At 38.3% G+C, this 15024-nt stretch overlaps 1 protein-coding gene and 1 non-coding gene across 2 annotated transcripts in view; both read right to left on the reverse strand.

Moving 5' to 3' along the window:
* Positions 1–3915: 3915 nt before the first annotated feature.
* On the reverse strand, positions 3916–3988 carry Trnaa-cgc (transfer RNA alanine (anticodon CGC)). Its single transcript has one exon. It is a non-coding gene; the product is annotated as a tRNA-Ala (tRNA).
* Positions 3989–4292: 304 nt separating this feature from the next.
* LOC126281921 (PIH1 domain-containing protein 1-like) overlaps positions 4293–15024 on the reverse strand; it is a 47563-nt gene continuing 36831 nt past the window's right edge. The window contains exons 3-7 of the mRNA XM_049981251.1: positions 14072–14257; positions 8257–8403; positions 4925–5217; positions 4681–4824; positions 4293–4581 (exon numbers count right to left, since the gene is read on the reverse strand). Coding sequence (XP_049837208.1) covers positions 4543–4581; positions 4681–4824; positions 4925–5217; positions 8257–8403; positions 14072–14257 — 809 coding nt within the window. The 3' untranslated portion in view covers positions 4293–4542. The remainder of the gene's footprint in view (positions 4582–4680; positions 4825–4924; positions 5218–8256; positions 8404–14071; positions 14258–15024) is intronic.

The raw sequence follows: 15024 nt of genomic DNA on the forward strand, positions 1-15024 counted from the left end.
AAAAAGGTCTGGACTCAAAACATTTTCTAAAATATCAAGCTATTTTTAATAAAGTTATGTAGAGACACTAACACCACAGTTACATTGTTTGTTCATGAAAAAGCCATAGCAGCTGCCTCATTTTGTTAATTTATGGCAGAGAGCATATGCTGTTGCCCTGTAGTGGGTTGCACTCTTTAGAACAAAAAATCGCATTATTTAATAATCATCTAACAATTAATTTGAAAAATTATAGTTTGTTAATGGTGGGTGTGACAAGACATCCTGTCAAACATTTTCAAATGCCTTCTCTGAAAACTATCTAGAACATATGATAATGATCAAAGCAGAAGAAATGAATCAAAATTTGTGCTGCGGCCGGGACTCAAACCCGGGTCTTCTTGCTTGCTATGTTGGAGAGCCCTGGCAGTACTGCAATGTAAGGGAAAATAAGCAGAAGATATGAATTGAAGTTTGTGTTGGGGAGGGCTCTCAACTTGGGTAGTTCACGCAGCAATGTTGACCATTGTACTGTGGTGGTGTAATGGTTAGCACTTCTGCCCAGCTAGCAAGAAGACCCGGATTCGAGTCCCGGCCCCATCACAAATTTTGATTCATTTCTTCTGCTTTGATCATTATCACAGATAACGAGGAGACTTAAATGTCTCAGGGAAACATTTAATTATACTATCTATAACAGGTGGTTCAGAACGCATTCATGTTGGAAATATTTTGGACCTAATGGAAACAAATAGACCTGACCTCCTTGCGGATGCCCACATCGAAACTATCAGTGACCATGATGCGGTTGTGTCAACAATGATTACCAAAGTACAAAGGACAGCTAAAATAAGCAGAAAAATATAAATTTTCAGTAAACTAGATAAGGCGTCAGTGGTGTCATACCTCAATGAGGAGCTTAGAGAAGCTTTCAGCACAGGGCAGGAGCATGTGGAGGAACTCTGGCTCTAGTTTAGAAGAATAGTTAACCATGCACTGGATAGATATGTACCTAGTAAAACAGTTTGTAATAGGAGGGACCCTCCAAGGAATACAGTCACTGTAAAGAAACTTCTAAACAAACAGACATTGCTGCATAATAGGTGTAAAAGTGTAGGACTGCATATAGAGAGCTACTGAATGAAACACATATGGCTGTAAAGAGAGGAAACCCCAGGAGAATTACACTATTTTAATCTTCACACCACTGAAACGATGAATGAAATAAGTATTAGGGTCAGCAGTGTTGAGAAACAGCTGAAATCGTTAAAATTGAACAAAGCTCCATGAACCGATGTAATCCCTGTCAGATTCTATACTGAATTTAGAGCTGAGTTAGCCCCTGTTCTAACTATAATCTATCATAACTCTCTCTCTCTCTCTCTCTCTCTCTCTCTCTCTCTCTCTCTCTCTCTCTCTCTACCTAGTTCTTGGAAAAAAGGCACATGTCACTCCCATGAAGAGTAGTAGAGGTGACCCACAAAACTACTGTCCAGTATCCATTTCATCGATTTGTTGTAGTGTCTTAGAACATATACTGAGCTCAAAAATAATGAGCTGAGCTGTCTTGAACCCAATGACCTGCTCAGTGCCAAATAGCACATGCTATGAAAACATTGATCCTGTGAAATCAAACTAGCACTTTTTTCACCTGGCATACTGAGGGTTTTCTATCAAGGCATCCAGGTAGGTGCAGTATTTCTTGATGTCTGAAAAACATTTGACCCAGTACCATAACTACATCTACATCCATACTCCACAAGCCCCCTGACCATGTGTGGCAGAGGGTTCTCCCTTCTATTCCAGTCTCGTATTGTTCTTGGAAAGGAAGATTGTCGGTATGCCTCTGGGCAGGCTCTAATGTCTCTGATTTTATCCTCATGGTCTCTTCGCGAGATATACGTAGGAGGGAGCAATATACTGCTTGACTCCTCGGTGAAGGTATGTTCTCGAAACTTCAACAAAAGCCCTTACCGAGCTACTGAGCATCTCTCCTGCAGAGTCCCACTGGAGTTCATCGATCATCTCCATTTCGCAATTACTAAATGATCCTGTAACGAAGCGTGCTGCTCTCCGTTGGATCTTCTCTATCTCTTCTATCAACCCTATCTGGTACAGATCCCACATTGGTGAGCAGTATTCAAGCAGTGGACAAACAAGTGTACCGTAACCTACTTCCTTTGTTTTTGGATTGCATTTCCTTGGGATTCTTCCAATGAATCTCAGTCTGGCATCTGCTGTACCAACGATCAACTTTATATGATCATTCCATTTTAAATCACTCCTAATGCCTACTCCCAGATAATTTATGGAATTAACTGCTTCCAGTTGTTGACCTGCTATATTGTAGCTAAATGATAAGGATCTTGATTTATATGTATTCGCAGCACATTACATTTGTCTACATTGAGATTCAATTGCCACTCCATGCACCATGCGTCAATTTGTTGCAGATCCTCCTCCATTTCAGTACAGTTTTCCATTGTTACAACCTCTCGATATACTACAGCATCATCCACAAAAAGCCTCAATGAACTTCAGATGTTATCCACAAGGTCATTTATGTATATTGTGAATAGCAATGGTCCTACGACACTCCCCTGTGGCACACCTGAAATCACTCTTACTTCGGAAGACTTCTCTCCATTGAGAATGACATGCTGCATTCTGTTATCTAGGAACTCGTCAATTCAATCACACAATTGGTCTGACAGTCCAAATGCTCTTACTTTGTTCATTAAATGACTGTGGGGAACTGTATCGAATGCCTTGCGGAGGTCAAGAAACACGGAATCTACCTGGTAACCCGTGTCTATGGCCCTCTACCTCTACTACCATACCTATGCTTGTTATCACATGTACGATCATATGGGCTATCAAGTGAAATTTGTGACAGGATTGAGGACTTTGTGATAGGCAGGACACAGCATGTTATCTTGGGTGGACTGTCATCGTCAGATGTAGAAGTAACTTTGCGTGTGCCCCAGGGAAGTGTGTTGGGACCCTTGCAGTTCGTGTTGTATATTAATGATCTTGAAGAGAATATTAATAGTAAAATCAGGATTTTATCTATAATGATGTACTATCTGAGAGAAGCTGCATAAATGTTCCGTCACATCCTGATAAGATTTCAACATGCTCTAAATGTTCAGAAATATAAATTTTGCACTTCACAAAAAAAGCATAGTATCCATTGACTATTATATCAATGTGTCACTGGTGGAATCAGTCAACTCGTACAAAAACCTGGGTATAACACTTTGTAGCGATGTGAAATGGAATACTCAGATAGGTCCGGTCATGGGTATAGCAAGTGGTAACCTTTGGTTTATAGTAGAATACTGGGAAACTGCAATCTGTCAACAGTGGGGATTGCTTACAAATCACTCATGCATGCAACCAATTCTAGAATATTGCTCAAGTGTGTAGGACCATACCAGATAGGACTAACATGGGATACTGACCGTATACAGAGAAGGGCAGCACAAATGGTCACAGATTTGCTTATCAATGGGCGAGTGTAACAGAGATACTGAAAGAACTGAACTGGCAGACTCTTTAAAACAGACATAACCTATCCTGAGAAAGTTTATTAACAAAGTTTCAAGAACCAGCTTTAAAGATTACTCAAGGCATATACTACAACCCCCTACTTATCATTCACACAGGGTCACGAGGATATGATTAGAATAATTATTGCATACACAGAGTCATTCTAACAATCATTATTCCCACAATCCGTAAGTGAAAGGAACCGCAAGAGGTGGTGGTGGTTGTTAGTGTTTAACGTCCCGTCGACAACGAGGTCATTAGAGACGGAGCGCAAGCTCGGGTTAGGGAAGGATTGGGAAGGAAATCGGCCGTGCCCTTTCAAAGGAACCATCCCGGCATTTGCCTGAAGCGATTTAGGGAAATCACGGAAAACCTAAATCAGGATGGCAGGAGACGGGATTGAACCGTCGTCCTCCCGAATGCGAGTCCAGTGTGCTAACCACTGCGCCACCTCGCTCAGTGAACAGCAAGAAACTAATAACTGGTAGAATGGGAAGTACCCCCTGACATGCACCTCACAGTTGTTGGCAGAGTGTAGGCGTAGATGTAGATGTGTCTCTGCTATGCATCTCATGGTGGTTTGTAGAGTATAAATATAGATGTAGATGGTAATGACTTGTCAGATGAATTAAATGACTGCCATGAGGTTTAGTATTAGAAGTGTAAGTACATAAACAGTGGTATTTATGCAGTGAAACAATTAAATATGGTTACAAAAATACACAATGATAAAAATACACAGTGATAAAAAAGCAGGACAATGATTTTTTATGATAAGGTTTTATTCATAATATAATCTCTTCACTGGTCAGATTATTATTTACAGTTTCTGAAGGCACTGCTAGTTAGCTTGTATCAATACTTATCAATGAAAAATTGTGTTTAAAGAAATGCAAAATCTAATAAGTAACAGGAAATTAAAGAAAATATTAATTTCTGAATAATTTTAAAAGAAAAATAAAACATAAATTGTTTCATGTCTCTTATGATACTGTGCTATTGTAACTTGTCTTATGTTGCAGTCGTCACGGGCATCTTCAGAGTAAGAACCTAAAAAAAAAAAAGGAAAGAAAAAGACAAAAAAGGTGGATTAATACATGAAAGATTTGTAAACTACATTTTCCTGTTGCCTATAGCTTGTGCCCTTACCCTACTACTGGACTCAAACTCTGCAACTGTCTTCTCTTGATCAACTGTATATGGTATGAAAATATCAAGCAGATAGTTCCTTTTACGACTTTCAAATACAATACGATCTTCACCCACATCCAAGGCAATTTCTCGTGCTGAAAGCTAAAATGTGGAAACCGATGAATATTACAGGGAAAACATGTAATACACTATGTATTTTAAATTCAACATCTACATCAGAATCAGAAAAGAAGCAACATACCACATCTGGTAACATGAAAGTAGCAATCAAAAGTTGAGGTTCACCCTCAGCAGGTTCACGCACTATCCTGTATTCTGGTTCCCTCGAACCTGACACTGTATTTCCTTTGCTCACAGAGGAGGGAGCAGGCACCCTATCATCGGATATTTCCTTTTTCTTCTCAGGCTGCTTTTGGACCTCAGGAGTCTTGTTGCCGATTTCCTGTATAAGAGGTCCCTTCTTTGGTGGACGCTGCTCTATACGGTGTTTCTGAAGTGTTCCTATTGCTTTGCGGTTCTTCAGAATGGTGTACTCTGTTTAAACAAAGAGAATTCAATCACCTGGTGCTAAAAAACAGTCTATGAAAAAAAGGAGAGTGCAGATTAGCAGAAATTATGACAACCTAAAAAGACAAAGAGAAAAATTGTGAGACTGACTAAAATATAAAGGGGCATTCAAAAAGAAATGAGCCGGAGGCATAATTACAGAAACCAGTACCTGTATGTTAGAAGTACTAACCTGGCTGTTGAGACACTTGGCCCACTGTGACACAAGGTAGTGAGTGGCTGTCTCAATAAATTCCCGGGGCTGCAAAGTTAACCAGTTCCACATGTACAGCTGGACGTCAGTCTTTTTAAGGGGACAAAAATGGCGTAATCATAGGGAGAGAAGTCCGGACTGTATGGAGGGTGGCCGAGAACCTCCCATTTGAATTTCTGCAGGAGTGACACGACTGTGTTGGTCATATGATGCTTTCCATTGTCGTGGAGTAGAATGACCCCACGAGTGAGATTGCCTGGTCATTTAGATTTGACCGCTTGGCAAAGGGTTTGCGAGTAACGCTGGGTATTCATTGTTGTCCCGTGCTGCAGGAAGTGAATCTGAAGGGGGCCATCTTCTGACAGCTCCATGTCACTGTTTGCAATGTGACTGGCAGCATTTCATAGCTGCTGATAGCTCTATATAGTCATGTGATGCGCATGTGTGCCCTCTAGCGACGGGCTGTGAACTTCCATGTGCTCTAGTCGGAACCACACCACGTTACACACGTCACAATATTACCTTCCTATCACCGGTTTGCACATTCCAGACCCTAGATCATTTATTTTTGAAAGCCCCTTATATAATATTTTTATCAATGATATTTTGTTTTTGTTATGTTGGTATATTTTGCACAACAACTATAAAATGTCAACTTGCTCTGCAGAATATATTTATTTGGTAGGCATGCTGTGTATGTGTAGTTCGAATCAAATACAATGCCATCATAAAATTTGTTATTTTGTGTGATTTATTGTCAACAGATTGTCCCCCAATTTTTACCAGGTGTCTACTACTTCGCTTTTAACAGTTAAGAAATGGGAAACTCAATTCGATGTGGCCTTACTTCTTGTGAACATGATCCATATGTATATGTCCTAAAACTGGAACCACACAGATGGAAACAAAGTTCAAAATATAATACTGGACAGTTGAAACTGTGAAGTAGCTGATGGCACATAAATATCAGAAAAAAAACTAATGTACCTTTTTCATAATAAAATAACTATGAAAAAGCTTTCTGCAGGGCAGGTGTCATCTCTATTCCATGGTAGTCAAAGCAAATGATGAGATTGATTTAAAATTAATCCTGCTGATTTTGCTCATAAAATTTAAAAAAAGCTACTACGGATGAGACAGGTCCACCATTTCATGCTGAAATGACCATCGAAGTCATGGATGGAAGTAACTGATTCCATATCAAAAGAGACAAAGATAAGTTGGTGTTCTCAGTCATATCTATTGCCTCATTTAAAGCAGTTTGTATGGGGAAATCATTTTGAATGCACTGAAGAGGTTATAGCAGGTATCATGGGTATTTTGCAGCACCTTCAGAACCGCACTTTATGAATCATATCCACTCACCGGAAAAACTGGATGAAGTGCAGTGATCTAAATGTGTTCCATTGGTATAGTGAAAAGTTAAGTTCACTTTTGACATATAAATATTCATTCACTGTAGGTTTGAGAACTTTTCACTCTGCTATTGCAGCCCCTTCCTGTCTGCAGTTCTACACGTAACTGGAGTTCCAACAGGTCTGCTATTACTAATAAGCTATTAACCAACTGATGGAGTATTTGTTCTTTTTGTAGAGTGAAAGTTGCTACTGCTCACCTGCACTTTTTTGGATATAGCTCACGTTAGGGATGTAGTGACATTTTACAGCAATTCACATCAGCAACATACAACAGGCAGTTAAACCAGAATCCTCAGTCTGGGAAACACACACTGCTGTACTATAGTCTCACTTTTTCAAGTAACAACAACAACTAAATATTAAACTTCAGAAGCAGAGGGAGACAGTCTGTCACCACTATTACAAAATTGTGAAAAAGGAGTGGGGAAAAGTTTTAAGAGATGGCTACTGTTTCATGGTTCATAAGCAAGCAAAACAAGCTTTTCTTGTTTTCCAAATACATGCAACTGAATAATAATACAAATGCCATGATAAAACTGATGTAAACGAAAAATGTTTTTAACCATTCATGTCTTTAACTAGTGTACCAAAATGTAACACTGAATGATGTTGAAATATTTGTCTGTTCTCAATCATGCAGAAATTATGGTAATAGGAAGTCCTGGATACAAATTAACAAAGTGGAGGTAACAAAGCACCATTCGTCTCTTTAGAACATAGTTATCCACATAAAGAGAAATAGTTATAAGTTAACATACTGAATTGTCTATCTTATCCACAGCAAGATTTAAATATATTAACACCAACACACAACAGTTTTTATGGGTCTGTCCACTATTCAGCTGATCTTAATGTTCAGGCTTGGTCTACCCTTGTAACCTTATCCTACATCAATACACGTTTCAGAAGGACAATAGTTACAGTTTTTTTCTGTTTCTTGTCCAGTTTCTTGATGCAGATTCCACAACTGTGGTATTGATTTGGAATGAAATGACAGCGCCAGTTGCACTTCTCCTTTAATTTTAAATGCTGTAATTGGTATATGTAACATGAAACAAATAATGTAGAAAATGAAATCATCAACAAACTTAAAAAGCAGCACAACAAAATAATAATGTTGTATAGACTCATCCATAATTTAAGAAATAGATATCTTGAACTTGAACTTACATTTTAACATGACTTGAGAGAACACATAACGAGTGATGAGACATGCAAGGAGGCAATATTAAGTAGAGGAGGAGCAAGTTACAAGCTGGGCCTCCCTGTAACCTGCCCCTTCAATGTAATTTAACACGAAAATAAAAAAGGCAACTGGTGCTATAATTTTTTTTCCATATGGTTGCTGTATCAGATTTCACAAAATCCCACAAGAAACCAATGTAAGCGGCATACCTACTGTATCAATCTGCATTTTATATTTATCTTCAAGACCTTCCATTACTACAAGTAACAGAAAGTTCCTGAAAACCTTGTTGGTTGAAACTTTCTTGAAGAATTCGGTGTTGATGGCCACATCAAAAGCTTTTGCTGGTTTTCCTGCTGAAGGTAAAATATTATTATAATGGCAGCTAAAAGAGTCATAATAATTTGTTCTTTAAAAATGTAAATAAATAGAATTCAGAAGCAAAAAACTGCATATTTACTGTCCTGTGGATAAACAATCAGCTTATAAAAAAGAAGAAAGTCATCATCATTACATTACCACCTTCAAATGAGACCGTGTGTGCATGCGCGCGCGCGCCCGCGCCCACACACACACACACACACACACACACACACACACACACACACACACAAACACAAACACAAACACAAACACAAACACACACACACACACACAAACACACACTAATTCCCCCCTCCCTTCCTTCCTCTCCCTCCCACCCCACCCCCAACCAACCCCTCTCTCCATAATCAAACTGACTATTCTTTGTTGCCTCAGTGTACATCGTACCAATGAATATCTCCTTTTAGTCAAGTTATGTAATGACATTCTTGTCACAACTTGATTCACTACCTCTTCGATAGCTTTTCCATCTAATCTTCAACTTTCTTCTTTAACCAAATTTCAAATGTGTGTATTCTCTTCTTGTCTCATCTGTGTATTGTCCACATTTCACTTTTGTAGAAGGCTACAATGCAGACAAATACCTACAGAAAGGACTTCACACACTTAAATTACAACTGATGTTGACAAATTTCTCTTTTACAGAAACATTTTTCTTATTATTACCAATCTGCGTTTTATGCCCTCTCTGCTTCAGCCGTTATCAGTTATTTTGCTGCCTAAATAACAAAACTAATGTTCTGTTCTTAATGTATCATCACACAATGAAGGCTTTCACGACTGGATGTTTCAGCTGCCGAGAATTCTTCAGGGTTGTATGGCCTTGGTCCATGGCACTCTTCTATTCCTGAAGTTTTGTCCAAAGCTACTTTGGACATCTTCGGAGGTGCTCTTGGTTGCGCTGGGTTTTGCCGACTGTCGGCAAGACTCAGTACAACCAGGGGCACCTCCGAAGATGGCCAAAGTAGCTTTGGATGAAACGTCAGCGACAGAAGAGTTCCCTGGACCGCGGCCATATAACCCGGAAGAATTCTCAGCGCCTTAATGATCATTCATCATCATAATCTTATTCGTCATCATAATCTCATTCCCTCAGCAATGTCTGATTTAAATTGATTACACTCCATTATTCTTGTTTTACTTTTGTTTATGTTCATCTCATAAAGTTACAACTTCTTTTCAAGATACTATCCATTCACTTCAACTAATCTTCCAAGTCCTTTGCCGCCATTGACAGAATCAGAGTGTCATCGGCAAAGCTCAAAATTTAAATTTCCTTTCTCCAAACTTTAACTAGGTTTTCAAAATGCTCCTTGGTTTCCTTTGCAGCTTGCTTAGTGTACATATTGTAACACTGGGTATAGATCACAAAATAACCCATACTGACTGACTTCTCAGCTACTACCTCTCTTTAATGCCCTTCGACTCATAACTACAATCTGGTTTCGTACATAACCTTTCGCTTTCTTTATTTTATCCCTGCTACCATCAGAATTTATAATATTCCAGCCAGAATTGTCAAAAGCTTTCTCCAAACCTACAAATTCTATAAACATTGGTTGATTACTTTTCTATAGTTCATCTTATATGATAAGTCAGCATTGCCTCAAGTGTTCCTACTTTTCTCTGGGATCCAGACAAACCTTCCTCGGGTCCTCAGGTTGGCTTCTACCAGTCAACTCTATTATTCTGTAGATAATTAACGTTGGTATTTGTAATCTTGAATAATTAAACTGATGGTTCAGTAACACTTCTGTCAGCAACTGCTTTGTTTGGAAGTGGTATTATTACAATCTTCTTGGAATCCTAAGGTATTTTTCCTGTTGCCACATAGGAGGCATTGAGTTGCAAACAGACACAATAAAAAAGGCTGATAAAATACTAAGACAAAGTTGTTCATCCAAAACAGAATACTCAAATACAGATTCACACAACCACAACTCATCGTCTCCCGCACCTGGGACAGTGGCGATGTGTGCGAGATTTACACTTGTGTGAATGTGTGTGTGTTTTCTACTTCCAAAAAGGATTTTGCCCATAGCTTCATATTTTAGCAGTCCTTTACATTGTGCCTATCTGCAACTCAACTGCCTCTTCTATGTGGCGAGTATCTATCTATGCTTTCCATATTGTTGTTATTCCATGCAAATCTTTCCATTGTTTGGTAGCCTGCCTCTCTCATTATACCTTTTACCAAGTGGAATATTTTCATCATGGCTGGCTCTCCAAGAATCTCAATAGTTCTGAGGAAATTTTATCTCCAACCATATGCTTCAACTTGGGTCTTTCAGTACCCTGTCAAATTATTCTTACAGTATCATAGCTCCCATCTCATCCTTACCTACAAGAGACGTTCTGAAATTATGTTTCATCATTGTTTTTCACACGGAAACTTTATTGCTGAAAAGAAACACACTATGACACTCTGAACTATGCACTTTGCATTATTTTTTGACACAGTCACCATTGACCTTGAAACATTTGGCTTAGCAGTCAGTTTGAAGAAACCACTCACTGGTAAAACTTGGTGCCCTGTAGTGCAAGGAAGTGTCACACAGCCTGCTCCACCTCAGCACTGAGAGTGTGGTTTTCAAAGCAGGAAACAGGTGGAAGTACGATGGTGCAAGATCAGTGCTGCAGGCTGGGTGATCCAATTTAACAGACAGAGGTGTGAATAGGATAGTTTTTTGTGAAAGATTACGCGTATTAGCAATCCAAACTTCGTATGTTGCACAATGGTTTCAGATGTCCAGCGTCACATGTACTGTACTCAACACTTGAAAATCTGGAATTAAATTTTGAATCATACCTAAAAGACTGCATTGTGAAGCAACATAAAAAACATTATGTGCTTTAGAAAAAAAATCAGCATGTAACCATAACAGATTAACTGCAAAATTCTTTCTGTAGTAAACCCAGCAACTTTTCTAAGGAATTTGATTTTAAATAATATTTAAAAAGACACTCAACCAGAGAAACATTTATGTTTTCAGATGTAACACTACATCTGCCACCAAAAAATTTGATGGGAGGGAAAAAAAGTGTTTGCAATGAACTGATTCTGTCTCACTACAATAATGTTTTAACAAGAGTTGAGGTGTAACATCAAATAATCTAGTGCTGAGACATGTAAGATATTTGCAGTAGAGCAAGAATTACGCATATTAAAAAATCAGCTGTAAAATAACAATTTTGTTTCATTCCTAAAAGAGATTTATAGTACAAGCTAATGAAGCAATTCCCAACTACAAGATGAAATATACCAGTATCAGGAAGAATTCTAATTCTTTTAAATTTAGGTATCTAATTGTTAAAGAAAATCCGATACTAATTTACCCAAAAATAGAGGACACCTTTTTATCTTTCTATAAGTGAGACATATGCAAGGCACTAGCTCAAATTTTCCCAACATATCCAGTGTTCAATGTCACTGAATTACGTAATTTAATCCGTGTGAGCTTTTAACAGAGCATCACCAACATTTGCTAGTGTCAGAAGAACTTTTCATCACAATGTTGCAGTATTCTCCCAGAAGTGTGCTGAAGAACAGTTTATGTATTAGTTGGCCATTTACATAAAAAAAAATATGTAACCAAAACAACTGTACAGAGAAATGGTGGGAAAAAGTAAAGAACTAGTATTGAAGAACTTCAAAAATACAAAATTACACAAACTGTCAAAAATAAAAACACGGTTTTATGAAAGATGAGTAAGAAGGAAAGAAATACGACGAGAAAACTGGAGAAAGAGCAAAACAAAAGAGCTGAACTCCATTCATGAGGGGAGTGAAGAAGAGTTACTGAGTATCAGTCAACACACAATGATCTCTGTGAAACAAGGTCTCTTATAAACTGCAACTTGTTTAGATAAAGAGTTTTCTACATTGCAGTTTTCAAAATGGTTCAAATGGCTCTGAGCGCTATGGGACTTAACATCTGAAGTCATCAGACCCCTAGAACTTAGAACTACTTAAACATAACTAACCTAAGGACATCCATGCACAAGGCAGGATTCAAACCTGTGATGGTAGCAGTCGCCGCAGTTCCGGACTGAAGCACCTAGAACCGCTCGGCCACTGCGGCCGGCTTGCAGTTTTCAGTAGACACAAAAGCTTTAGAGAATTTATTTCTAGTACAAGATTTAAAAACTCAACAAGTCTTTTATATGCAAATCTACATGAGGCTGCACAAGTTATGTTCCAGATTATTCATCCTTTATTGTCACTTATCAAATTCCTCGCACGAAAAAAATAACTGTCACATCACATGAAGGTTTATTAAAATTCTTTCTTCCGACTGCAATTCTTTAATTGTATTATACAAAGAACACATATGAAATAAAGTATGAATACAACGCTTCACTGCTAGACAGTGAGAAGAAAAGAGCTCCCCTTAAGGCACACAGTGGACATGGTGAGTGCTTTCCTGGAAGCTACAGAAGATGGCAGTTATAAGAGTCGAGGGACATGAAAGGGAAGCAGTGGTTGGGAAGGGAGTAAGACAGGGTTGTAGCCTCTCCCTGATGTTATTCAATCTGTATATTGAGCAAGCAGTAAAGGAAACAAAAGAAAAGTTCGGAGTAGGTATTAAAATCCATGGAGAAGAAATAAAAACTTTGAGATTCGTCAATGACATTGTAATTCTGTCAGAGACAGCAAACGACCTGGAAGAGCAGGTGAACGGAATGGACAGTGTCTTGAAAGGATGACATAAGATGAACATCAATAAAAGCAAAACGAGGATAATGGAATGTAGTTGAATTAAGTCGGGTGATGCTGAGGGAATTAGATTAGGAAATGAGACACTTAAAGTAGTAAAGGAGTTTTGCTATTTGGGGAGCAAAATAACTGATGACTGTCAAAGTAGAGAGGATATAAAATGTAGACTGGGAATGGCAAGGAAAGCATTTCTGAAGAAGAGAAATTTGTTAACATCGAGTATAGATTTAAGTGTCAGGAAGTAGTTTCTGAAAGTATTTGTATGGAGTGTAGCCATGTATGGAAGTGAAACGTGGACGATAAATAGTTTGGACAAGAAGAGAATAGAAGCTTTCGAAATGTGGTGCTACAGAAGAATGCTGAAGATTAGATGGGTAGATCATATAACTAATGAGGAGGAATTGAATAGAATTGGAGAGAAGAGAAATTTGTGGCACAACTTGACTAGAAGGGATAGGTTGGTAGGGCATATTCTGAGGCATCAAGGGATCATAAATTTAGTACTGGAAGGCAGCGTGGAGGAAAAATCTTAGAGGGAGACCAAAATTCAGAAGGATGTAGGTTGCAGTAGGTACTGGGAGATGAAGAAGCTTGCACAGGATAGAGTAGCATGGAGAGCTGCATCAAACCAGTCTCTGGACTGAAGACCACAACAGCAACAACCACCAAATTTTATCAGATGATGTAGCAGCATACCCAGAGGGCTTTAAATCGAATTGATTAAATTTGGATTTAGTATGCTCAAAACTTTCAGAATCACTGGGATATACAAATGAGAAAAAAATAAATGCAAAAATGTAACATGCAGAAATATGACATCACCTTATGATTATAGCATGTATTCCAAAAGGAATTAGCATTGTATAACAACCAGAAGAAGTGTTCATTGCAGCAATTATATATATGCTTCAATTACAACTTACATTTATCTTCCACATCTCTTGGTTCACCCATGCTTAGTGGTAAACGGTAACTTGGTGCTTCATCAGAATTCCAGATAGCCATCAATTCATCTTCAGTGACATCAGCTGGCTTTGGAATTTCTTCAGTGTGGCATATGTTCACAAACACTTTGTCTCCATCTGAAGTTTTTGTCTTCACACACATTCCTATGCACATAAAAAGAGATAAAACAATGAGAAACCATAAAATCAATAGTTACAAAAAAAAGTAGCAAATATGTAGCTAGTAAATGGATGCACAACATTAATGAAAGCTGAATTTAGAGTAGTAGTGTTTTACATGAAAATAAATAAAGCCACAGCAACAAGCACACTACTTCAATAGGCCATACCATCAATTCCATTTGTTCAGTAATGCTTTACTGCACCTGCATGAAAATGTACAAACAAGATGCTGATTATTATTATTATTATTATTATTATTATTATGGGATTAAAGGAACTAAATGGTTTGCTCATTACTCCCTCCTTTCTTAGGTGGTTCAGGTGAATGATGATGTGTGTAAAGAAAGAACAACGGTCTGTTCCAGAATCTCTGACCCTGTCATTTAGCTAAAACAGGTGCACAGTAGATTAAATTATGTGATTAAATGAAATAAAACCCAGGTAATTAGAAACATTATCAAGTTGGGGGTGGGGAGCTAAGAGAGGAAAAAAGATGGAGACCCCCAGGACAAATATGTGAGAAAGGAGGAGAACCATCTACGCCCACCCCTGCATCAACAGCAATAACGGATGTACAAAGATGGTTTACCATGCTCATTTGGTCTAAAATGGGTTGAGAAAATGAAACTTGTAGCAACTAGCAGATATATAGCTTAATCAGTTTAAGAAATTAAAAAGATTTGTAGCATATCAATGTTCAGGTGCAGAAGACAGCTGGAGAACCCATGAGAGATGACATGACAAAAAGT

This window comes from Schistocerca gregaria, chromosome 7 (genome assembly GCF_023897955.1).
Source record: "Schistocerca gregaria isolate iqSchGreg1 chromosome 7, iqSchGreg1.2, whole genome shotgun sequence".
In the NCBI taxonomy this organism is placed as follows: Eukaryota; Metazoa; Arthropoda; class Insecta; order Orthoptera; family Acrididae; genus Schistocerca; species Schistocerca gregaria.